General features: G+C 38.2%; 1 protein-coding gene across 1 annotated transcript in view; it reads left to right on the top strand.

Moving 5' to 3' along the window:
* The window catches only part of TRPC4 (transient receptor potential cation channel subfamily C member 4), a 167,242-nt gene that overhangs the window by 75,246 nt on the left and 65,498 nt on the right, over positions 1-26,498 (top strand). Inside the window, exon 3 of the mRNA XM_068419822.1 lies at positions 18,260-18,778. Coding sequence (XP_068275923.1) covers positions 18,260-18,778 — 519 coding nt within the window. The remainder of the gene's footprint in view (positions 1-18,259; positions 18,779-26,498) is intronic.

Here is a 26,498-nt window from a genome sequence, read left to right on the forward strand (position 1 = left end):
TACTAAGAAATGTTATACATGTTGAATTTCTCCATCTCATACTTGCAACCTATGTTTCTGCTGCATACTCACCCCCAGAGACTCAGTCACAGTCCCTGCCAATCAAAGTCAAACCAGGAAGCCAGGCCTCATCTTCTTCAATGTGGACTTCGGACGTTGTTGGCCTCAAAAAATACTCGTCCATGGCATAGACAGTTTGATTTCATCGGTTTTCATGCATTTTCCTGGCAGTGTCTCAAAGACCCAAGAAAGTTCAATGCATTGACTAAATATTGGGAAAAAAAAAAGTATTTATTAAAACAGACAAAACCCAAAGATCTGAAACTTAAAAGGTAGAGGCAGACATTTCTGAAGGTCTGAAAGGCATGCAGCATATTCCTTGGTGAAAAGCCTATTGCATATGGGTACCAGAGACAGAGTAAAAGAGTCTAGGATGTGGTTAGGAAGTGGTAGAAGATACTAATACCTGAATTAGCATCTCAGTACCTTCATGAATAGAAATTCTAGCCTTTTCAAGGCTAGAAGTTAGTTAAGATGGGGTTAGAGAACAAGTCTTATGAGGAGCAGTGAGGGAAGTGGGTTTGTTTAGCCTGGAGAAAAGGAGGCTCAGGGGAGACCTTATTGCTGTCTACAAGTACCTGAAAGGAAGTTGTAGCGAGGAGGGTGCTAGTCTCTTCTCCCAGGTAACAAGCAATAGGACAAGAGGAAACGGCCTCAAGTTGCGCCAGGGGAAGTTTAGATGGGATATTAGGAAAAATTTCTTCACGGACAGGGTTATCAAGCATTGGAACAGACTGCCCAGGGAAGTGGTGGAGGCACCATCCCTGGAGGTATTTAAAAGACATGTAGATGTGGTGCTTAGGGATATTGTTTAGTGGTTGACTTGGTAGTGTTAGGTTAATGGTTGGATTCGATGATCTTGAAGGTCCTTTCCAACCAAAACGATTCTGTGATTCTGTGATATTGTCACTAGATGATCTTTGAAGGTCCTTTCCAACCCAAATCATTCTGTGACACTATGATGCTAAGACGGAGATGATCACAGCAGGGACTGTCAATGCCACCTGGTTACAGTGGACCTGGAAATGTCCACCCACCTCCAAGCAAGATATATTTGCTTTGCAGAATCCTCTTCCACCGCCTCAATTCTCCCCATAATTCCCATGCTTTTACAGACTTGGTTAGCGACCATTTGGGTTGCACTCAGAGCTATGGATTCATGTTTTTGGTTTCACTACCAGGTTCTGAGACTCTCTCAAGAAGATCATAAGGACAGTTACCATTTTCTCTCCAGACAGGTGGTGAGCAACTCTTCTTCATCAATATTTAAGGGCCTCTTTAGCAGCCTCTCTGGTCATGGTAGACTTTACAACTGGAATATTCCTGAGCAGCTGGGTAAAAGGGATGGCACATTTTAACCTTTATCTCTGGTGGAAAAGGATCGAAATGACAGAGATGAAAAGTTTGATGTAGGGGGTGAGGACAGCAAGCTGTGATGTTTTTATATTATAAGGAAAATAGCATCTGGAAGAGATGGGTGAGATGAGAAGTGGTATGTAAGAAGGTGGCAGCTCTGATACTTTGCACACCAGATATGAATCCAGGAATCTAACCCAGCCAAACATATCCTAATGCTGCTGTACGCCACATGCACAGTGCTTGCCATGGACATTTTAGCCACGTGTGAAAAAGAGGATCCAGGACATTTTGGAGTTCCCGGGTCCCCAGGTCATGTGGTGGCAGCATCTTCTCCCAGGGAGACACCAGTACATCATCCCACATCTAGGTGTTGAAAGAACTAGCAGAAAGCTACAGGGACGTCTGGCCAGCCCCCTGATCTGGATGATAGGCAGACCAGCACCTCAGAGCTTCCTCTGGCATTTATGTGCTACTCAGTGTATTAGTAGCCACTGTGAACTCCTGCACAGGAAGAGTTATCCAGTTGGATCAGGAGGAAAGCTTTCTATCCTGGGCCTTTGGGGAGATGGGGAGTGAGGGGGCATTATTTTACTGTCACAAGCTAAAGTAATATTTTATACATCTTGGTGCATTTAGCTGATAATTATTTAGAGTGGGGGAAGGCAGAAGAGAATAGGAGGTGTTGACAATACAAGCTGTCTTTCACTTGAATCTACTGCATGCAATTCTCGTCAGAACAAACAATGATTGATCTTATGCCAAAATGTGTCTCAGCATCTGATTTTTTTTAGCAGTGTTGCCATGTAGTTTTGGAGAGAATGAAAGGATGTAGGAGAAGAGCCAGGAGGAGGAAATGGTCCTGTGTGAGGATGTGGCAAGGATGTTGTACAGTATAGTTTCTAGGCCACTGGGGCAGGCTGCTACGTGGATCTTCAGGCACTTGCCTAAAGTATCTGGGAAGGGACATAGACAGCAAGGCTAGACGGTTTTGCAGGCAAAGTGCCTTCAGTCTGGCAGCATTCCCAGAAACAGATAAGAAGTCTAAAGGTGAAAAGTCAGGAAGTGGCATGAAAGCAGCACAGTGCCTAAAGAGTCATTTTCCATTCCTGAGATGCTGGCAGCCTAGATTCTGCACTTCTGACAGAGCTCCTATCCCCTAAGAAACTCCCCACATGTGTCCTCATCACCCTTTCATGTCTCTTAGTATCTTTGTACTTCTTGAAATTGCCTTTTGAGGAGTCCCAGGGTCCTGAGATGAAGCCAGTGCTCTTCTCTGGAGCTGCGCTCGTAGCCCAACTTCAGTCTCAATCAAGCTCCTCTTAGTACGTGCAGAGCATTCAGTCAGCTTTGGTCCATCCTTGTGGGATGATATAATTTTCCCTGCCCTGCGTTGTCCCACAACCCAATAGCGTTCATGGAGAAGCTGCTGTTGTGTTAAGAGTACAGAAATTTGGCAGAGAATAAACCCCCTTGTGTTCCAGCTAGTCCTCAGAGATCAGAGGGGCTGGGTGCGGCTAGGCTTAATCTCAGGTTATAACCAATTCGACACTGTAAATCCGATGGCATTCAATAAGAACATTGATGATTACAGATTCACAGATGGTGCGGTTTATTGAAGCAACAGAAATAAAGATTCGGAGTTGCCATTGATAAATGCACTTACTGCATTAGCGCTAATTATCTTAGTTCTACCCGGGTATCATCTGACGTAGTCAGAGGCGCAAATCTTACTAAAGAGGATTTGGGGAGGAGAGAGGAGCAAGCCTGTTGACTTGTCCAGGAAGTGTGGTCGTATTCTCGTCCTCTGCCATGGAGGATTTCAAATGCCAAATTTATACTTCTGGGGGAAGCGGAGGTGAGACAGTAATGAAATTACCTGTTGATGCCATTATAGTGTGGGGGGGTGGGCAGCCACCTTCTCATTTTGGTGTATTTTTTCATATGTAAATGAAGGATAAGGAGAGTGTCAATTACCTTCAGTCAGGCTGTGGGTCTTGGGCAAGGGTGGAACAGAACCGTGATATGTTAGTATCACTCCGTCTTCCATCCAGCTGATACAGCAGTAAGGGCCATCTGGCCTCTGCCTGATAGCCTGTCACCCCCATCAGCAGCCTATTAACTACAACTACCATACCTCATTAATCCCCTCACCACATATCTCACAGCCTCAGGCCTGCTTCCTGCAGCTGTTATGTTGGAGTTGTACCTCCTCCTGGTAACAGTGTGTGTCATCATGGAGAGGACCAGGGGAATATATACAGGTTTTAGGCCTAGCACACCTGCAATAGACTTTAACTACAGAGATGTCGGACCTGTTGTTTTAGGATGTTATTTCTAATTTTTCACCCAGTTACAGAACTGGGACTTATATTGGTAAAGCAGGGACAGAAAGAAAGAGAAAGATTTTATGAGCACTGCATGATGCCTTGTAGTTTTCCTTATCTAAAACTCTTTCTCCAGTAACTTTGGAAAATATCAGTCACAATCACTTGTGTAATGCTTTTTGTCTGTTGAGATTAAAGCATCATTTTTGTTTTGAAAATGTCTCCCACAGAAGTTCATGAACTAAGTGCCTTTTTTGAATGATCTGATTAATGACAGTCTAGCTAGTAATGAGTATGGAGGAGGCAATGCAAAGCTATTTTGTCGGGCTTGAAATACACAGACTTGAAGTAGAATGTGAGGGCATGAAGTTGGTTCTTCCCACTCCCAGCTGCCTGAGTGGGTAGCTGAGTATTTTTTTTCCCCAGTGGCATCTGATTAATTAGAATTTTCTCACAGGTTTTAAAATATTGGTAGACAGATATGAATGCAAAAGGCCGTGTAGGGGATACTTCAGTTTATTGATGAAATAGATATAGTAGCCTATCCACATGTTCAGTCTTTCACGTAATCATTTGAGCACATGAAAACAACATGTAGCTCTTAAGGAGAGGTGTACCATAAAGGTGGAGATGACTAACTGCGTACAAGATGGTGATATAGATTTACAAAATTACTGTTCTTTTACATTTTAGAGGGATGCTGACTATTTTCAAATTGAAAAAAAGATGCACGTGAGTGTTATTACGTCTTGGCAATTAACCTGAATTGTCTGTGTTTGTATGCATCAGAGGTAGGGTGGGTGGCTGTGTAGAAAAACCTGTGACAATTACTAAAGAAAGACTCCAGAAGTTGGTATGCCGGTGCCATAAATAGAGCTGCTAGCAATTTCAGTATTGAGGTAGGCAATGTATTCTACAATATGCACCCATCACCTTGTAACAAATGCTAATTCATAACATTCCAAAGTTGAAGCAGTGGCAAAAGAAGCATGCCAAAATATGGGGGAATGTGGTAGTTTCTTGACCTGTACAAAATGATGAGCCATTTTTTTCTTGGCAACATAAAAAAAAAAAACAAACCTGACTAGGATTATCCTTATGGATAGATTCCTGGCAGGTAGTGTTATTGATGATGACTTATACCAGCTGTGAATCTAAGCCTCCATTTTAGCAGTTTGCAGAAGTTCAGAAAACGTTGATGATAAATACAGGTTTATCATCATTTCAAAGACAATTGGTGAAACAAACTTCTACCCAAACTTTAAGTGTTACGGATTTGGAATGATTAAGTCCTTTTCTGTCATTCCTTGCTGGCTTTTTCACACTTGTTTTCAGCTCATGCTGCACTTTTTTACCATGAGGACATGAGTGCAGATTAGCAATAAAAATCTGAAAATCTAAAATAAATCAAAATCTTTAGAAGGTTAATGCAAAAATGAGGTCTGTGGAAAAGTCATATTTCTTCTCAAGAGCTCACATTTTCAGTGCTGCTTTACTTTCACTTCTTTTTATATTTATTGAGCCCCACTTTACAGCACTCATCCAAGTTTACAATCAGAATAGCAACAGCATACAAACGAAAAAAAAAATGTCCAAAATCTCTGCCTTCTACAATTAGCGGTCCTGTACTATGATCTCCATAACCCTCCATGCCTGGAATCCTTTTTGCCAAACCTACCTGCTTTGACTTCCTGACAACTCAGCAACTACACAGATAGTTGAAACTAAAGATTTTAACAGCCTTTCAGTGCTTGGAAACAGGTTAAGAATCAGATCTGAGGCCAGTAGTATAAATCTATTAAGACTGAGAGGTTCAACAAATAGAACCTCTTTTAATTGAGGTAGTCTTTTCTTCTGAGGTCTAGAAATCCTGATAGCCAATTATCTTTACATTTGGCTATGCAATTTAATTTATGAAGATAACAAATATATAAACATTAAAGGAGCAATATAAACAAACCAGTATCTTCTCTGCCTAGAGCAGCCTCTCAAGGGACAATTAATGGTTTTGCCCTTGATAAAACAGATTGAGAAGATCTGTGCTATATATAAATATATGTATACAGATACACGTATGTAAGGGGTGGGAATCAGCTCCCAATTCAGATGCCTGAAGCTGAATGCAATGTACCAGTAGAGCCAGGGGTCTGTGCTGAGATGTGTCCTGCGTCAGAGCAACCTGCCTGTCTTCCACCTGCACTGCAAAGGGGTGAGACTCTCCAGTAGGTCTTTTGTTATGTCTGTGTAGACCTCTGATGCTCTAGGGTATCTTGAACGGTACTAAATGACTATGTCTAGGTACCTGAATCACTCCTTTAGTGCTCACATATGAGCCATATATCTGAGCTCCCAATAAGGTCAGTGAAGAGCTAGATGGTCTGCTGACCAAACACAAGTGTCTACTGTAGGCTAAGAAAAATAGTTCTCTGGACTCTACTGACTACATCAACCAGGGGCCCAGCTCGGAAGCTCACATGTAGTAGCTAAGTGAAATGTGAGGCATCCTAGTATGTCTATGAGACATGTGTGGGCCTGGCAGTTATAACACAGGACCTGTGTGAGACCTATGCCTGTGTAGAGTGGTGACTGGAGGTCACACAGGACACCTGGAGGTATCTGAAATAGCACTAGACACCTGCATGGGGGCAACTGAGATGAGCCCTAGATTTGCACTGTGTATAACAAAAGCTTAAAAATCTAATTCACATAGAGACCCTAGAATTAGGTATTTAAATCCAGAGATAAATCCCATCTTTTAGGTTCATCTACAACATATCTTCTCTCTGACAGTGTTCAATGCAGAAACCCAGGAAAGATTTTAGGAACAAGACCAGCAGAGCCCTGTTGTTGAAAGAAACTTTGTCAAAGGCACAGCAGTTCCTGATGGACACAATCTACCAGGCAATCCAACACTGCAAAGTGGTCCACTGAAAAATATTTTCAAAGAGCCATTCTAGAGTTCTTCCTTGTCTGTGAGCCACTGTGCTGAAATGCTGTTACTTGGATCTCACGTGTGGAGATACCTCTTAAATAAGTTGTGTGTAAGGAAGAGTAGAATTCAAAAGACTTTTTCAAAGTGAACATTAGTCTTTGAGAGTCAAACATGCAATCATACCTAATAATCTTAAAAATTAATGGCTTTCCAAACCTTCAGCCATGGGAAAACCCTATGAAAATTTTAAAACAAAACAACAGAAACATGCCACTATCAAGAAGCTTGCTCATGTATGGCCCTCAACACTCTACCATCAACTTTACTCTTGTTACAGGACATCCCTTGTCAAATTGTTCTGTGAGCAGTGAAATTTATTAAATCTGATTTCTACACAGCTATGTGCATCATGATTGCATTTCCTCTCTTTTTAATGTTATGAATGATCATCAAAGCTATTTAAGAGGATGATACACTCGTCATATCCTCTTTTTGTATGAGTTCTTAAGTATCCATTAATATTGTTGAGCTCACTTTCCAGAATTTTCTTCAGATCTCAATCATCCATTTCTTTTAGGAAACTTGCAGGAATTTAGTATCTCTAATATTCCTTCCTGTTAACATCCAGCTGGAACAACCCAACAAATTCAAAAGTCACAATGGGGTGACTGACAGAGTCCATTAACATGATTACAGAGGCGTACTTTCCTTAGAAGACTACCACTTTAGCCTGTCAATTTACCAGCTGTTTTCTGAATGGAGGATACACGTCACATATTGTACTGACAGAAGCATTTTAATTGTCCTTTATGTCAGTGCCAGGATCCACATCTCTCACATCTTCACCCCAGAACTGCAGGAGGTAAAATTATTTCCCCTTTCGATTCATCTGCTAAAACGTTAATGAGGGTTGGTAATAAAATATTATCTAAGTTTACAGACTTGTCACAATGTATGAGGCCTTCTGGCAGAAAAAAAGGAAACCTGAAATATCCATCCCCAAAGCCCTATATTTTGTATTGCGTACTGCCCAGATACAGCTGAATATTTGCAGAAAATGCAAAAAAGTGTGTCACCATTTTATTTGCTACCAACTAGCTTTGTGACATCAACTGAAAGGGCAAACAAGCTGGCTGACAAGATGAAATTTCTCTTCCCTGCTCATTTAAAGCTCTGCTTATTAAAGCCTCTGTTACTACCACGCACTGAATTGAGTAAAAATATACTTAGATAAGCTCAAAGAAAAAACTTTCCATATCCTAAAGCATATTAGGAATACCTCTTTACCCATTCATTACTAGGATGCACCATGTATATAAGATGTATACAGATCAAGATCTGCAATCAGTCAGTAAGCTCAAGAGGAGTACAATGCTGAGATCAGACTAACCTGAAACAAAAGCAACTTACAGTATTGAAGGATTTGAACCAATCCATTCTCCTTAGCAAAACTTTCAGAGGCTTCTTTCTAGTATTCTGCTCCTGGTCTTTCTCTGCATAGGACAGGTTACAATACTGCATACCTCTCCCATTTCTCTGTTGATCTCTTTGCAATGGAAATCCAAAAGGAAATTTTTGATTTCTAGCAATCTTTTACTGTTTACCACCATACCCTCCCAAAACCTCATAAGAAGTAGGATTGTTCTATTGGATTCTTACAGGCAGGGAGGATCTTAAAGTGTCTGTCATTAAGGAATTGAACACAGCTGAGAATATCATTAAGCTGTAATAATATTCAGTTGTCAATCCTTTGACTCTCAAAGGAAGCTCTATTTCTTACTGCTAGCATAGTTGCATGAGCCTTGATCTACTCTATTTACTTCATAAATGAGTCCTTTTTTTCATTTGTGAAAGTTGGAAAACTTATATTATGGTTCAAAAACTAGAGCTGCTACTAAATAACAAACCACTGATTAACATAGTAGGAATAACGTGCTTACAGAACAGCTTACTATGACATTTCTCTGCATCCTCTGCAGATTTATGGGGTTTCTATGTCCCTGCCATACTCTTTTGTATTCCTTTCTTATAATATTTTGAAAAAATATAATGTATTTTTCTTTGTTTTGCAAATTTGCCCAATTCCCACTTTGTTCTTTGAGAGTATAACCCTTTTAATTTTCTCAGAAACGAAATTTACTTCCCAGCCGTGAAGATATCTCAAATTACTTTGCTATGCTAAATAATTGCAATCAGCTGTAAAGAAGTTTAGCTAATTCCCACCCTTCCCTCTGGAATGTTCTTATCTCCTGAACAGTTTGCCTAGAGAGGTCACCAATCTGTTATTGTTCTTTCTGCAAATCTCCTTTTCAAAAACCATCTTTCCCATTCCTTAGCTAGTGGCTTTTCTTGTTTCTAGATCCATGAAGCTCAGAGGAAAACAAAGGATCCAGCTCAGATTCTAAGGACTCTTTTTTCTAACATTTCTCTCAAGACCTCCCTGGAGAAGCAAGCCAATTTCTTCCTGCCTCCCCAGCTAACTATTGGAGCCATTTTGGGAGAAGGCAAAAAACAGGGAAAAGCAAGAGCTTCTCCACATTTTTCTAATCAGGCCGGAGACACGGGCTCTCAGGAAATGGAATGTCAGACATAAACTTCACTAAAATGATTTTGCCTTTATGGACCATTCTGTGTTTGAGAAAAGTATCTGTACATCAATTTGAAAACATCCAGTTGGAAAGGACCCCACTAGGTCTACTTAGAACATTCAGGAAGTTTCAATATTGGCTTCGCTCATCACGCAAACTTTGAGAGAGGCATATATGAGCTTTATTATCATCTGACGAATAATTCGAGTTCTCCTTTAATCATTTCCATAATAAGATCATTTTTCTATCTTAGCTCTCATATTTTTCCAAACCATTTTCATTTTCTTCTTTCACTGTCCCTGACTGAAAACAAGTTTGCTTGTCATTTTTCATTATGAGCACTCAAGCAATGCTCAGAATTCTTACTTGAAAAAAAGATATGTGGTGAGAGTATGAGGTATGAGTTTCAGAGCTGGAAACAAATTCAAAGTATCCTGGCAATCTTTTATTGAGTATTCTACTTTTAAGTCATTTCCCATCCTTGCTCAAGCTATTGACATTGACTGAAGGAAGGGTATATCCATCCACTAATAATGCTTACAGGAAAACATTAATTGAAAATGACCACTTTTGTCTACAGGCCGTATTTTGGATCAGCTCCTACAGGTACAGGGACGACAAAAAAAAAGAGAAATAAAGCACTAAAGCCTTTTGTCATCAGTCACACCCAACAAATGCATATCCCCAACGTATTAAATCAAGTATCTTTTCCTCTGATTCTATCTGGAAACTGTTATCAATTCATGTTACAGCATTTCCTTTCCATTCTCTATTCTCCTTTTTCAAATAAAAGAAATCTATACTTTTTCACACCAGGGAGGATCCTGAAGAAAATAATCAAACATTCTGCTCGTAAGCACCTAGAAGAAAACACAGATATGAATTGCAGCCTTCCAGGGTTTGTCAAGAACAAATCTTGTCATAAAAATATAATTTTCATTCATCACCAGATAGCAAGCTCAGTATGGTGGGGAAAAGCAGTACATATCATATAGCTGGAGTTTTGTAAGATTTCAGAAAATGTCACTCAAAATACAGTCTAAGAAAGCCACACTCAGAGGAGTTGCCAACAGTTCTTGGTGAAACAGGATGAATGATTCAAACAGAGGGATGAAATGAGCAATTCTGCAGGTGTCTATCCCAATCAATATATTAATTTGTGACATTTAGGAAGAAATAGAAAGAGGGCATGTTAAATCTGCAGACAACACAAAGCTGTGGGAATCACAGGGCTGTTGCAGGACACAATTAGAATTCAGGATGGTTTTGTCAAACGAGAAATTATTTCCTTAAAAAAAATAAAACAGTTCAGTAGGAAAAAGTGTGAGATTCTAAGTAAGCAGAAATAATCAACCAAGTATATCTTGGAATTGAAAATGATTAAGATAACAGTGCTGCAGGGGGGATTAAAACAAAACTAACAGAAAAAGGGTGGACAATATCATTACTGTGCAAAAGTCAATATCTGTATTTGCAAAAGATATTGATATTTGCATATTACTGTGCAAAAGTCAATATGTGTATTTGCTGACATCAGAATGAGCACAGATTATAAGATATATGTGAATTTGTCCCCTGTTATACTCAGGAGCGGTAAGGTATGTGCAGAAAGAAATAAGAAGGTTCAGAAAATTAGAAAATGTGCCCCATAAGGAAAGTCAGAAGGAATGAGTGTTTAAAAGAGAAAACTGAAGCTATAGTAAAGAAATAATGTATTCTCTGTATCCACATTTTATAGAACCAGACATTATAGGCTTAAACTGCACAAAGGTAAAACAAACTAAGTATCAGAAACATTGGAAATGGTGCAAGATATCCACCACCACTGCAGGGCTTTAAGAACAGATTGGTCAAATATCTGTGGGGATTGATCTAGGTATAGTTGCCATACTTTGGGTTCAAGGGGGCAGACAAGACCTTCTGACAAGTTCCTTCCTGCCATCCAGTGCTTCTATTGCTGAATCTTTTTACACGGTCTGTCTCGAATATTCTGCAGATGTGTTAAATATATATATTATTATTTGTATCATGAGGTTATGCTAAGTTTTCCTCATTGTTTAGAAAAGTGATGTTGGTTTCAGTGAATTACTAAATGCTATTGTAATTCTTTTTCATAATATATAATATTAATGCCTTTTGTGCAATGTGGCTGGCACAGAGACTGGAAGTCATCAGTCCATGCTGTGACGATTGTGACACACAAATTGATTCATCTGTAATAGGATGAGCATGAAAAAGCATTAGAAAACCGTTGGCTCACATCTTAGGGTAGGTTAAGTGTAACTGATAAAAAAAAAGATAAAAATTCTAAGGTTTTGAAAACTCAGCTTGTACTTGGAAAAAACAGAATGAAAGTAGCTCAAACTTGTAAATTTAACTTTGCAAAATTCCTATACACGCAAAAAGGCAAGCATTGAAGCGTCCTTAAATGTGACAGGGATTTTGTATTAGCTATGGCAACATCCCTGTTTCTAGTCATGTCCCAGCAAAGCTGAAAGTAAATTTTCAGCAAAATAAATGGACACGATATTATGTAAAACACTATCCTAACTGAGCGGAAGTTATCCTTTGCTAACGATAATACATATTAGCAGCAAATAAAGACATTTAGGCCTGATTCTTGGAAATATTTGTGACTCATGGTATACACTGAGAAGGACTTGCAAAGGGGCAAAAATGGCAGCTCCCCACCCTACTAATAGGAATTAGACAAAAACCAAACTCGTAAAGGTAACACATTCAGCATTAACTGTTCATGCCTTGTTCTCACAAACCCTGGAAAACTGGCCAGAATGATGAATCCAGTACTTATGAAAAATAGCCATCTTGTATCCCAGCAGTGCAAATCAGGAGGCCTGAGCTATGATTAGCTGTGGGTTAGTATTAGCATGAGATAGATAGCACAGCCATCACGTTTTGAGCTAGTTCAGCATATGGCTTGTGTTTGCTGAATAAATTCTCTTGGGCTGTACGCTAAGGGGAGTGTTTACCTTACCCAACTTTAGCTACCTAAAATTAGATATCTGTTTTAGGTTGCTTATCAAAGCTTCTCTGTGTTAGACACCTTTCTTGGCTGACTTAAAATATAATATTTTTGTAAGAAAATATTAGGGATGTTTTATAAAATTAATAGTTAGAATTGTCATAATAAAATAGTATAATCACAATAATCTAAAACAAAATGTTGGAGGATCGGTCCTTCTTATTGTTAAATTATAGGCAAATTTTGGAATAAAGCGAGGTTTCAAAATAAATTAAAAAACAATCCAGAATCTTTTGTCCAAAAATGTCCACACAAAAATATCTGATTTTTTAGTTATTATTTTTTGCTATATCTTCCTGGCATTAATTTGTAACTGGAATTACATTCTGGGTTGATGAAACATTTGCTCAGAAAAGTGTACCCAACTGGGAAAAAAAGCAGAAAGAGATGGTCTGCCTAGGCAACCTAGACTTATTGGCAGAGCTGGTAGCAAAACCCATGTCCTGAGGTCCGGATAAGTTGTCCAGCTGTTATTGCCTTAAGTCAGATTTATGTGTTTTCTTGCCCTCAAGGAATCCGCCACTTTTTCAATTCATGACATAATTTGGAATTTGACAAAAGATACTTCCATCTCAAAGCTGCAGCCCAAGAAACCTTCCCACCCCAAAGTCTCAACTTGTGGTTAAGATTTTATTTTGGCTAGTCGGTCCTTTCATTTTGCTGTGAACCACATCCTATAATTTAGCACAAGAGGGAGGTTTTATGGTCTTATGTGTCTAGCATCTAGAATTTTAATTGGAGGTCTTAATATATTTTATATAAGAACCAATATTTTATTTTTTTAAGCACATTTCTTTTAAGAGTCAATACTTTATTTAAGACACAAAAAGATAAACGTAACTTAACCTCAAATATGTACTGTCCCATTTTTATAATCTCTGTGGCTTGTGGATAGACTCCAGAGAAAAGAAATGTGGAAGACAAGCATTAAACACCTTGACAGCATTGAGCTGAACTGTGGGTGTGAAAATGTTAAAGGACACAATCTGTAATGAAATCTTATCTGCTGGACTTAGACAGCATTTCAGATGTTTAATTAGTATTCAAAGTGTGCATTCTTAAGAAATTACAATATCTCTAAAAAATTTCATTGTACACTTATACATTTACATTTAGTCCTCAGACTGTTGTCAGTTACTTAGAGTGCCTTGGAGCAAGGGTGAGGTTTTGTGGCTACATCTGTTTCCTACAAAAGGAATAGATGTGGAGACAGAATATTATAAAAGGAAAGAAAATACTTCAGCAGCACATTATGAGTGTGGTACTTAGCTTTAGGTAGGTTAGTTGGGGTAGGAGGATTTTTTGAATCCTTCCTGGTAGAACTACTTCCATCATCACAAACAAGATGTACTTCAGCTGATATAATAATATGAAACCAAAGAAGGTAAGAACTCAACAAACCAGAATGTAAATCAGAAAATTGTATATGCATACAGATAACTTGCATGCTGTGAAATGTAGAGTTCAGCATTTTCAAGGTGTTTGGCTGATAACAGCTATAGAGCAATAGTGCTGAAGCAACCGATGAGCTTGATGACACACTTATATAATATTAATTTCCTTATATAGTGTCGTACTGCATGGATGACATGTATTCATCTTGTTATCTGTCATAAATCCTTTTTTTCCTTTGCTTTAGGTTTTTCCTCCAATCATGCTGCCGTGATTGACATGACTCATTTATTCACCTAACAACTTGCAGCCATTGCAGGATTTGCTCTTCTTTACAAGCAAAAGGCAAAATAATTGTAAATAAACACAAGAACCAGGCAAGCTATCCATTTGCCCAAGGAAATAGGTTGCTTTACGTAGATTCTGAGCTCTTGCACTTAAAAAGTGGGTAAATGGGCACTGCAGTTTTCAGTTTCTCTGTTAAGATACTGCAGTAATGAGAGCCATGAGAAAACTAGATGGAGAAATGGACACACCTGGGGTTTCAGTTCTTCCTTTTCAAAACTGACTGTTATCTTTTTCTATTTCCTGGATATCTAAGAGATCATCAGCAATCAGTCTCTCTACTTTGACGTCATAGGGACAGAAAATGTCTCAGACCTAACTGGCATTAATTTAGCCTAGATTTCTCTTTCTGTCATAGCAAAGGGGCCTCTCTTCTCATAGACCATACAGGGAACTTAAACACATATTGAGGAGGGCTGTTCCACTTGGTATCTAAAAAAATTGTTAGATATCTAAGTCAGACTGACTCATTTCCACTTACAGTAAGTGCAGGGAAAAAGGAATGCAACAAAAAATCTCATGTCCTTGAGCACTGACGTGTACAGACTTTGAGCTATGGTTTCTCCAAAGTGTATAATATATTTACACCACTGCTAAGCCTTGGGAAGTCTCACAGTCAGTGACTGTAAGACCTACTAGCTTCCCATCCTCCCAGGATTTAAGGAAGATTTGAGTGTTTTCTGTGAGTGTTCTGTCAAGGATGTAGATCGTGTGTCTAATATCAGTATGTGCTGATTATTTGTTTTGGCTTCTTTAAAGAGAATTATTTTTCAGTAGTTTGAAAGTAAAATTCATCATAAATCTGGTGACTTCAGAGCAAGTACTCTGGGTCAACATTTAAATACTGAAATATTCTGAGTGCCATGAGAGCACTCAGAACTTCAGAAGGTAAGTACTTCATTATGCTGCAGATGAGGAAATAATTTGACCTTATTGCTTTGACATTCTGTATATCTTTGGTTTAAATGAGTAGGAAATCTTAAAATAGGAGGTAAAGGGTTAGGGGTTAAACTCATGATGTAATTAAAGTTGCAGTCTTAGGGTTTGCCCTTTAAGTTTAAATGTTTCTGTAAGTTAAGGCTGAAATTATTTAATACACACTTATATATTTGGGTAAATTCTGTTGGTATGAATTCCAAAATATGTGCATTAGCCTTATAGCTGAGTTACCTTAAGATGAAAGGTTTTGATAAGCTATGAGAAAAACAAGCAGCTTTTGACCTAACGGGCCCCATGTACAAGTCAATCATTGTAATGACATGTTGTTTGAAGCTGTGTCTCTTAATTTTTCAGAGAAGATTGCAGTTAATGGCATGTGAATATAGCCTTCAGTTCTGGCAGGGCTTGAAGCAAATGTTAGTTTTGTACTGTCAGAAAGTACAAAGATAATGACATGCTAAGTGACAGAGGAATACTCTGAGCAGTTGGTGAGTTTGGAGTTATAGTTTTGTATCCTTGAGTTTTCTACCCTTCCAGCTATCTCATCTACTCCCTGGTACCATGACCCTGAGGCCAAGAGGGAGTCTCACTAGTTGTGGCAGACACTGTCAGAGCACAACACATCCATCCCTGTAAACCTTTTTCAGACCTGTGATAGCCCAAAAGCTCACTTCTACTAATGCAAAGTTTGAGCCTCTACTGCCATTTTCATCTCTTTCTAGACTCAAAAGCACTGACCACAGTTGCAGTTTAGAGCAGAGGAAAAGTGTGTGTGTGCATGCGTGTGCTCTCTTTTTTTTTTATACAATATGTAAGTAAAAGAGAAGATAAATCTAAGATTACAATAACCGGTGAGGTTTGGAGTTGGAAATGGGTCTCATTTTCCCCACTGTCAGCACAGACAGGTGAGAAAACAGGTATGGATTTCAAGCCCCAGTCCACACTGGACAGGAATAATGAAGCGGTCTGGGCATGTGGGCATCCCCGGGAGGGCTCTGTGCAGTGTTCAGCCTGGAAGTGACAGATGACCAGAAGTGCCCTGGAGTCTTCCAACTTTGGGAGAGACATGACAGAGCAGTGTGGACATAGCCAGAGAATCCTCTGAGAAAACATATGCCCAGGTTGTGTTTCTTGTCCTGACCACAGCTGAGACAGGGCACAGGATACAGACCTTCTGCTTGTTCTTGTACCTGAGTGTCTGCCCCAGCCACACGTACCTTCAGTATATTCTCATCTGGGTTCCTTACCTCCTGAGTAATTTTAAACCCATGTCTCTGTATGCCTGCACACACTACACGAAGGCATGACTTTTTGTTTGTACCTCAGAATAAAGAGGAAAGCAGAAGAGAACTTGCTAAGGAGCTGCTCAGCTCACAACCCCTGGTTGTAAGCATCTCCCATAAGCCTGTGGGGAGGACTGTGAAGATAGCTGCTCCCTCTGCATGGGGTCGTGAGGGTGGGTGGGCTAGCTCAGTCATCCCACAGACCTTCTCTAAAACGGACTCTGTGCCAGCCTTACCCAGAGCCAAGCCAAGCGTGCATGTTTGAGTGCGTGGGAAGGGAGAAAAGGGATTTCCGCCTGTTTACTCCACATACCTTCTCAGAATCCAGCACAGCTTCTCAAGGTCAGAAATACTCTATGGTCAGGCAAGGATGGTTTCCCTAGGGACGCATGATTACAATCCCAAATGCCGGATCTCCAGTCTTGACTTTCCACCCCATTTTACGTGAATAAGTGGCCACCTCCAAAAGTAATTCTCTCATTCAGCTAATTAGTGCTTCAGGCCCCTGTTTTACAGCCCACACACATAGCAGCTCTTATACGTGGACACAGTCCCATTGAACAAACATGAGTTCTGCTACATGCAGAACAGCTAAAAAATGTACAAAATACACAGTGTCTTCATTAGAAAGAGCAAGCAAAAAATGCATGATCTATTGATTTTATTTATGGATTTATATCCACAGACTACCATTTCTTTTCAGCTTAATTTAATTCTAGTTTTCTTTTCCACTGATTCTGTGCATTTAATTTTTTGCTCCACTTCTTTCCCTCCCACGGCTCTAAATATAGCTCATTTCAACTCATTCTTACACTGTTCTCACATGCTTTACCTGTTTCCTATTAACTTCTCTTCTTAGCTACTTGTGTTTTTTCCACCTTGCAACAAGGTCATTCTGCTTTCATAAGACTTCTGTCAAACATCTTTTCTTCCCTCCCATGGCCATATATTTCTCTAGCCTTCAGATAACTTTTAGTCAAAAGTTTTCCTTTTTTCTTCCTCCTAAAGAAGCATCGCTCAAAACACCTCACTGATGTGGATTGAATTTGTACTTGGTTATTGAGCTATGGACCAAAGGCAGTCCATAAGTCATGTTGCCAATACCATTTTTTTAAATCGACATTGGTTAATTACACTTATATGGCTTCATCATACTAGTCTAATGAGATGTCTTGATCTGGGAAAGACTTTAGAGTCTGGTGTTGTGAAATAAAGAAACAAGCTTAAAATGAAAGACCTTACAGTCTTCTGATAAAATATAGAAACACATCAGAAGACTGAAAATACAGAAATGCACACCGGAAGAGGCTTTATAAATTCTCTTCTAGTGTTTTCTCTCTTGAGGTCCTGGGCTACCAACTCTTCAATTTTCCTGTAAAGAAAGTATGCTTGTTTGCACATGTGAATGTAGAACTGAGCCTTAAGATATTAAGCTCTTTGCAGCAGGCATCTTTGTTACTCTACAGAGTCATATTTCCAACCTTCTCTTTAAGAAAATGTATCTTTTCTTTCTCATTTACTTGCCGATTTTATCTTATAACTCTAACTTGTCTGTGTCCTGTCCACCGCTTCCTTCATGGAGTCACAATTATGCCCCCATGATTCTGTCTTTCCTATAAAACTGAGATTAACCAGTGAGAGACAAGAAAGCATTTTCATCTTGATTACAGCTGGCACTTAAGGGACCCGACAGGAGCATTTGTGTCTAACTCTTCCTTGTTTATCTAATAATTTGCTCTAATGAATTGTTGCCCATGGGCTGTTTTCGTACAAATAGGTTTTATGAAAAATCACACCCTGTTTATAGCCATTTATTAACTGGGAAGAGGCTATCTTAGCTAATTGAATTGTTATGTTTAAAGTGTTTCCTTCAACTCTGGCCAGAAGCAAAGATCCATCAGTAAGTGTACTAGCTGGTAGACTATTCATAGCTTAATTTTTGACAGCTCTTGTTCAATGAAGAGGCCTGTAAGAGTTTTTGCCTTTTTTCACAGGTGCCACCAGTGCTTCTGGACAAGCAGTTTTCAGAATTTACACCAGATATCACACCCATTATTCTGGCTGCCCACACCAACAATTACGAAATCATAAAGCTCCTTGTGCAGAAAGGGGTCTCCGTGCCCAGGCCACACGAGGTCCGCTGTAACTGTGTCGAATGTGTCTCAAGTTCAGACGTGGACAGCCTCCGCCACTCTCGATCCAGACTCAATATCTACAAGGCTTTGGCGAGCCCATCGTTGATTGCTTTGTCCAGTGAGGATCCTTTCCTTACTGCTTTTCAGCTGAGCTGGGAGCTGCAGGAACTGAGTAAAGTGGAAAATGAATTTAAGTCAGAGTATGAGGAACTGTCACGGCAATGCAAGCAATTTGCAAAAGATCTCCTGGATCAGACACGGAGTTCCAGGGAATTGGAAATTATTCTTAATTACAGAGATGATAATAGCTTGATAGAAGAACAAAGTGGTAATGATCTTGCAAGACTGAAACTGGCAATTAAGTACCGTCAAAAAGAGGTGAGTGTGCTGGAGAATATTTAAGCATATTTAATAGTAGTAATGTGATGGATAATAGCCTGAAATACATCCTTTTAACTGAGACAAATTGCTGCTTATCGTTTTTTTTGTTCTACAGGGTCTCTTTTTTTTTATATTTTTAATTAGATGAATTTGAGTAGCTGTTATAGTTTGATAGTATCAGAATTTTAAATGTTCTGTTATAGCACAGATCCAAAGAAACTTTTTTTTCTTTTGCACCTGAATAGACATAGTCTCCAGTAGTTGTGCTCTGAAGAGGTCTTAAATAATAGAATGAGAAATATGTACAACATACTTCAAATTAACTTTAATTGTGTCTGACAAAAAAAGGAGGCTATGTGTTTAAACGTCTATAAAATACTACAGGTACCTTTATAGAGAGGTTTCTTCAAAAAATAGCTACTATAAATAGATACTGAAACATAAGACTAATAGCAGTGCATGACTCCCCAAAATTTTGACATTCAGATTCTTTTTTTGTAAAGAATCCAAAATGGAGATACCTGGGTATTGGTTTCCATGACAGTTAAAAATTCATGAGTTTGCTTCACTGATACAGCTATTCAACTGGAATCAGAGAATGTCTGCATTTCTTTTAAAAATACTCAAGTTCTTATGTGCATGCAAAAGCAAAAGAATCAAGACAGCAAAATGAGTTAGGAATACAGTTCCCCTGATATTTCCAAAACTTCAAATAATCCCTGCTCATCATCATGTCAGAATGTGTTTTATCATCTCATTTGGAACCTGTACATCCAAAATCAGCTGAACTGTGGGAGTGTATAGGCAAGACAAATGCCGTTAATAATTAAATGTTACTTGTTCGTATAAAATATGTCAAACGCTTAAGAAACTTCTGTGTTATATTGAACTAGTCTATCTGTCACTGCTAAATCTCTGTTCTGCAAAATATAATAGTAAAGGCATTCATATATTAAGTATTTGAGAAAGGTTTCAGGAACAATAACCAAACGTAATGATTCTGTTGTCCATTTGAAATACAATATAATAATGCTGAGAAGTTATCATGAAGGTAGGGACCTACTGAAGTACTGCTGGAAAAATATCTCAATTGGTTTCTGACTTCGTAAGTCTTCTAATAATCATTGTTTTCCTTTAGGAAAAGTATTGCATAATTTTATATTTGATAGTGTAATGTTTTAGGCAACATATTCACTACCTTCGTAAATTGTTTTCAGATGGTACTATTCCAGACTCTTCTTAAAAACTACTATTTCTATTTCTTGACATGACAATCCTGTCATACAATCGTTTAAGAAGTTCTAGCTTGGACTTCTGTTTTCCAAAGGATTTGTGCATTGAAAAAAAATTCTGACCTCTCATGTTTGTTTTTTTTTAAAACCTAAATACAGAGCTTGAATTTTTTTAATTTGAGATAGGGACAGCAAAACACATCTGTAGGGTGAAATGGTTTTTATAGTTGCATCTGATTCCCATGCCTAATTAAATTAGAGTAATACAGCTGATTACACTTCATTGTTTCTTTGTAATAGCAAACATTAAAGCAATACTGATTTAGTGCAACAATTGCAAATCAGTGGATCCTTTATATTTTACATACATTTTTCATTTCTATAAATATTTTCCACTGTCCCTACCATTTGAGTCTCTCTGAAGTAAAATCAAGTTTTATTAGATTCTTTTGCTGGGTTCCTAAATGTATTCCCTACTAGATGCTGGAGCAAATAGTAGCCACTGTAACTGATCAGTTGTTTTATTTCTCATTATTTCAACAGTATTCTGGTAGGTACAGCTCCATGGTCAAGAAACTTACCTCAGGCATAACAAATGCATGGATTCTGGCTGTCATGGTGCATATGGATCGTGATGAAAACAGATCAGAAAGGTCTTTCTGTTTCTTGTGTTAAGGACGTTACAGGAACCACTGAATCCAGCAGCCTCCAGGGTCTGGGAATTCTTTCAGCCCAGCCACTGGAGCTCAGCCAGAAGCACCTGGAGACCCCAGGGTCTTTGTTCCAGGCACAAGCATACTGACCAGCCCTGCTTACACAAGACTGGCCCCTTGATTGCCTTCTGCTCTCCATTTTGCTATGCTTGTTACTCCCTGATCCTTCCCCACCCTTTACCCTTGCCCTAAACATCTCATGATAAATTTAACATAATCCCACAAGACCTCTCTGATATCCCATAATAACTTTGAATTTCCCATGAGTCCCATGAACCTCCTCAAGCATCCCATAATACTCGTGATGATGTTTTTCCCTTCTTATGATTAATTACAAAGTTGAGGTTGACCCTCCTGGAGGCAATTGCAGCCAGTCCATTCATCAGAGGCTAAAGAGTCTTGGTCTTAGTCATTGTCTCTATTATATCCTGGTTTCTGTGTTGAATTTATCACTTCTCTTGTTTTCTATTTCTGTGATATTAATTAACCCTTAACCAGATAATTAAATGAACAAATAATTCAACGAACAAGATGCTCTCACATTTCATACACCCTGACACTATAACTATCCAAGGTAAGCTTGATGGCAAGCAGTGGAGGCAACTTATAAATCTTATTTAAAAAATGGCAGGAAAAAAGTGTGGGCTGGATTTTCACTAGCCCATTAATATATTATTTTGGATTTAACCTGTTTAAAAATACTGGTCTGGGGTGATACATCTGCTTTCTCTGCCCTTGTGTCTCAGCCACCAAGAGTCAGTTCTCCACCAAAGACTTTTCTATTATGACAGGAGCAAACACGGATTTGTGATTTTTTGATGCTATCAATTCTAGTTATTATCTTTCTTTCTCTTAACTTGCCTGCTATCCTGCAAAATAATAACAAAAAAAACCCCAACCAAAACCCCCCAACAAAACAGCAAAACAGGTAAGAACGCATCATCTTCCCTTCTTATCTTACCACACATCCCTAACATCTCAAACTTTATTCACGCTATTAGCAAAGGACATTGTAGTGCTATGTTGTGGCTGAGGTCATTGCTCCATGAGTAAGCAATCAGGTCTGGTGGTTCAGTCTAAGAAAGACCAGAAATCACAGCTAAAAGTAACAAAATAATGAAGAATGAGGACTAGTAAAATAGGAACGTGTGTCCTTTTACATTGCTTTTACAATTAATTGTTCAGGATTTAAAATTACTTTTTCAAGTTGAAAATTAACACCAAAAATTATTAGCAGTAATTCCTCTTGGCATTAATAAGCAAGTGAGCATGAAACACGTTAGAACTAAACCTTGTAAAGGACTGGAGTAGGCTTTGGATAAAATAACTTGGTTTAATTTCAAAGGCACAAGATTGGGTAGGAACAGCAGATTGAGGGTACTTATAGGAGAAGCAGACAAGTGGACGGTGAAGAATTTTCATTGTATAAGGAAAGGAAAATTGACAAACGTGAGAAGAGATAATTATCAAGCTGGGAGTTGTTGAGCTTCAAAATGACATAGTGTCTGATCAAATGTAAGTCTAGAAATACCTTTTAACAAACAGAGAAAGGCTCTTAAAAGTGAAGTGATTAAGCAGTCTTGGTGTAGCGGTCTGCAAGCTCCTGGTACCACCTCTGTATTATCTTCTGTGGAAAAGAAGAAAGCACATTCATTCCCAGAGCTGTCTGCATTGTTCGTGGTCACCAGATTGCCCCCGAAGTGGACCTTCTCCGCAAAACCAAAAAGTTCATGCCAGTTGGACTTGAGGTTCTCCACAGTGAAAGGTGCTTATCTTCTGCATTTCCATTCATTTCACACTTGCCATAATACTGGGATCATCTCATTTATGTATTGTCAAAAGGCATCTCAGTGGTATCAATGCTAGTCCATGGAGTCATGTCAGAGGGAACCTACTATCTATTACCAAGGAAGAAACTTCCCTGATAAAATGAGGTTGAAAGAGATTTATACTTTGAAGTTTACACTGCAGAATAATGTCTGGCAAGACTGTGGAAAATGTCTCTTCTCAGTTAGGTGGCAGAACCAGAGAGTATCTGCATGTATGTTTTGTGTTCTTACTCACAATTATTTTTTTAGCATAGCACATGGGACAGAATACTCAAGGTATTTTTCTCCTGTTCATTTTGCACCACTGATGCTGTTTGATTATAAGCAAATACACATTGCTGGTGGTTATGGTGCCTGTTTCTGACACCTCCTGTTGCCTGGGCTAGAACTAGCAGCAGACAAGAGAGATTCCCTGAAGTCGTGCAACCACTCTGCATTGGGCACAAACATTTTGTTGTCTAATTATCTACTGTGTAATGTTATCTCAACTAAGGGAGAGTTTGGTTTTATGAAGGCTGTCACTCACAATTTCATTGTGCTAGATTCTAATGACACAATGAGCAATGAGAAATAGTTTCCCATTTTCCTGAACCAAATAAAAATGTTATCCGATTCAACTGTGGCTTCATTCAAGGATGTAGAAAGGAAATCTCCATTCTGTATATGATTCACAAGCAAAAGTTATTCTACCTGTAATAATAATATGGCATTCTGAGTTCAAGTAAATTACAAAATCCTTGTGCAACAATGCAATGAAGTAGCAGAGAATAGTAACAGTCTATAATAATTAGTAGAGTCATCTTTGCCACTAATTGCAAAATGCATGTTCTATCTCATATATATTGAGAGTTTTTAATAGAGAAATCACAGCAAAACCCCAGTGACTCTCACTCTTCAGTTAGCTTTGGTTTAGCTTTGGTTCTGTTTAGGTATTAGTGTATATCTGCACATACATGAAAAAGTGCTTACTAAAATGCTTACTAAATTTCCCATATATGTGAAATAAAGAAGGGGGAGGGAATTAATATACTGAATCAATATCCTCTGGTTTCACAGTAGGTTTAATTAGTGCAATTTAAATACTTATACTAATAATTTATATCTCTGTCTCATCTTGCCCCATACTAACTGGACCATGTCATTTAAGCTATAGCTGTATAAGCTCAAACATAGTAGCAGGATGAGGTTATAATTATTGGCAGTACTGTCTCATTTTTTGCTGTTGCTAGACATTCTGATATCAACACAGAGAAAATATGAATTTTTAAGTATATAGCTGTTAAACTTTTCTTTTTCACTTTTCAAATGAATAAATACTATCTACTTTTATTTTGTTTTTCCTTTTTCTTCTCCATTCTTAGTTTACTCTGACCATTTTTTACTTCCTCTGTTAAGTACAAGATCATTGGAAAATTTGGAGCACTTGAAATTAACAGGATGTAAAGTAGGTTAAATTCTGCACATTTCAGTTTGATACTCTGGAAACATTTTAATAAGCGTTTTTCTGCCTTTATCTTTAAAAACTAAAATAAATACATAGTTTATCTAGCATCCATGCATGGTTATGTATCCTGTTGAGGTGTAGATAAAGAAACAAGAACTAAATTTGCTAGAAGATACATTCAGGAAGGACATTTTTCCTGATCCTGAATTAACTTTTTTAAAGGTTTGATTTAAAACTTAGAACCATTTCTAGATTTTCATTTCTCTTTTCAGTACATTTATATAGAGCTGAGTAATTCATCTTTACCAAAAATTTGGCTACTTAACTACTAAAACTCTCCTAAATACCTCTAGTTGGTCTTCTAGCAGTTCCCACTTCCCAGGGGCAGGCCCTGGTTTTCTGAGTTATTGGCACCTTCAGAGCCTGAACGGGCAAAGAGGCAGAGAAAGAGTGAAAGAGGGAGTGGGTTTTAACAATTTAACACAGTTAAAGACATTTAGATTTAGCAAGGGTACAGGCTATATTAATAAGAATTTCAGGGAAAATATTTCAGGGAAATGAGCCTCAGACTAGCTTGCTCACTTATTTGCAGGCAGACAAGTGAGAAAGGACTCCTCCACATAGGGAACACACATCATGGATCAACTGTTTTTGACATAAACCTGTATGTTCCCATAAAACACACAACAAAGATTACTGATATGAGCAATATCACTAAATTATTATTTGGTTAATTAAATCTTAAATGCAACAATATGATATTCACATTTCATAGATCACTTCTTGTTTTCTAAGAAAATGGTGCTGCAGGACAAAAAAAAGTTGTTTGTCACTGATAATAAAAGCCATCTGTCTGCTCTTGCGCAAAAGAGGGCTTTTAAAAATGCAATCATCTGTTCTTCACTAGTTTTCTCTGCAAAATATAGACTCAGTGAAATGGAAATGTTTCACAATAATGTCACAAATTCAGTGAAATTTTCAATGAAAACATGTCAAATCATTTCAAATCTATGATTTCATGTTGATGTCTAAACACTTCATTTCAACAAAGTAAAGCATTTTATTTGACTGCAGTTTCTTCTTACTTCACTTGGGCTTTAACATTTTTGACAATGTAATGCTTATACCTAATATCATCCATATAATATTGTTATACAAAGCAGTATAAATATGATAGAAAACAAAAATTATTCCTTATCAAAGTTTAATATCTCAACAATTCTTAGAGAAAATAATTTTAAAGTACTGAAATGAAAGTTGCCGTGTTCTTAGTAATGTTTTTTAACGTTTAAACTGCCATTCTCTTTGGGAATGTTGGCTTTTTATTCCGATATGGAATATAAAATATGTCTGGAAATGCTGGAAATTTCTTTACAGCTCCTCTGGCAGCAATACAGTTTAAGAGTCTAAGTCAAGCTTTGTGACTGGCTCAGAGAGTAGAATTTTCCTTTGGAACCACAGATTGATTTTGAGTAATTTTAGTAGCCATTATAATGAATTTCTCATTAAGATTCTTTCAGATGCAAAAGCCTGGATTATTGACTCTGCAAGCAGGAATGACTTTGGAAACACAACATCTAAGAGTTATCCTGTTTTTTTTAAAAAACCCCACACCTGAAAGATAAACAGAAACACAGCAGCCATGTGTAGCAAGTCACTGTGTATGTGAATATTTGTCAAAAGACTGGAAAGGTGCAGTCAGAAGTCTCCATGTAAAAAATAACAAAACCCCACAAAAAATGGACTTTGATAATATTTGGACATTTTTAACACCAAAGGAAGATGTGTTTAGTCTATAAGTCCCATAACTGAGAGGAGTGATGTATGCACGTTTGGGTCCATGTCTCCAAAAGACCCATTTCTGCAGACTCTCAACCATAGTATTCAAAAAGTCTGATAAACATTTTTCCAGGCAAGAGCCAGGTACTCTAAAACAGGTCATGTGTTTGCTTTGTAAATCATGTAAAAGTCTCCGTGTTTATATATAAAGACTCCACAGATCGTTAAATAGCATAAATTACGTGTCTTATCTGCTACACATACTTAAAGTCTTACTGTAATTGGTTATCTATTACCTCAGAACTGAATGAAGTCTAGGTGTCCCTGTAGAAGCTGTACTTATTGCTGCTAGAAAAAAATGTTCTTTAATCACAGGGTGGGAGCACATCTGCTTAATACAGCATTTAATTGTGCTTACATTTTAAAAGCACAGTGAAGCAATCCTCCTAAAGTATGTGAGCGAATTCCTTATACAGTCAAAAGACAGAGGCATGCACAGAGGGAGATCGTGTCTGCTCAAGATAAGACATCTAAGTTAACTCCAGAGACATCTCTCTCTGCTCCCTTGGCTGGCTAAGGAAACAGGGCACTTCAGTTATAAGAATTAATTCACTAGGCATTGAAAATGTAGATGCAAGTTAGATGACTTATTGCATCAACTGCAGTTTCTACCCTGTAGTAACAGAGATTTCAGATTCTGAAGGCTCAGAGCCCATGTAA

Source organism: Nyctibius grandis, chromosome 2 (assembly GCF_013368605.1).
Source record: "Nyctibius grandis isolate bNycGra1 chromosome 2, bNycGra1.pri, whole genome shotgun sequence".
Lineage (NCBI taxonomy): Eukaryota > Metazoa > Chordata > Aves > Nyctibiiformes > Nyctibiidae > Nyctibius > Nyctibius grandis.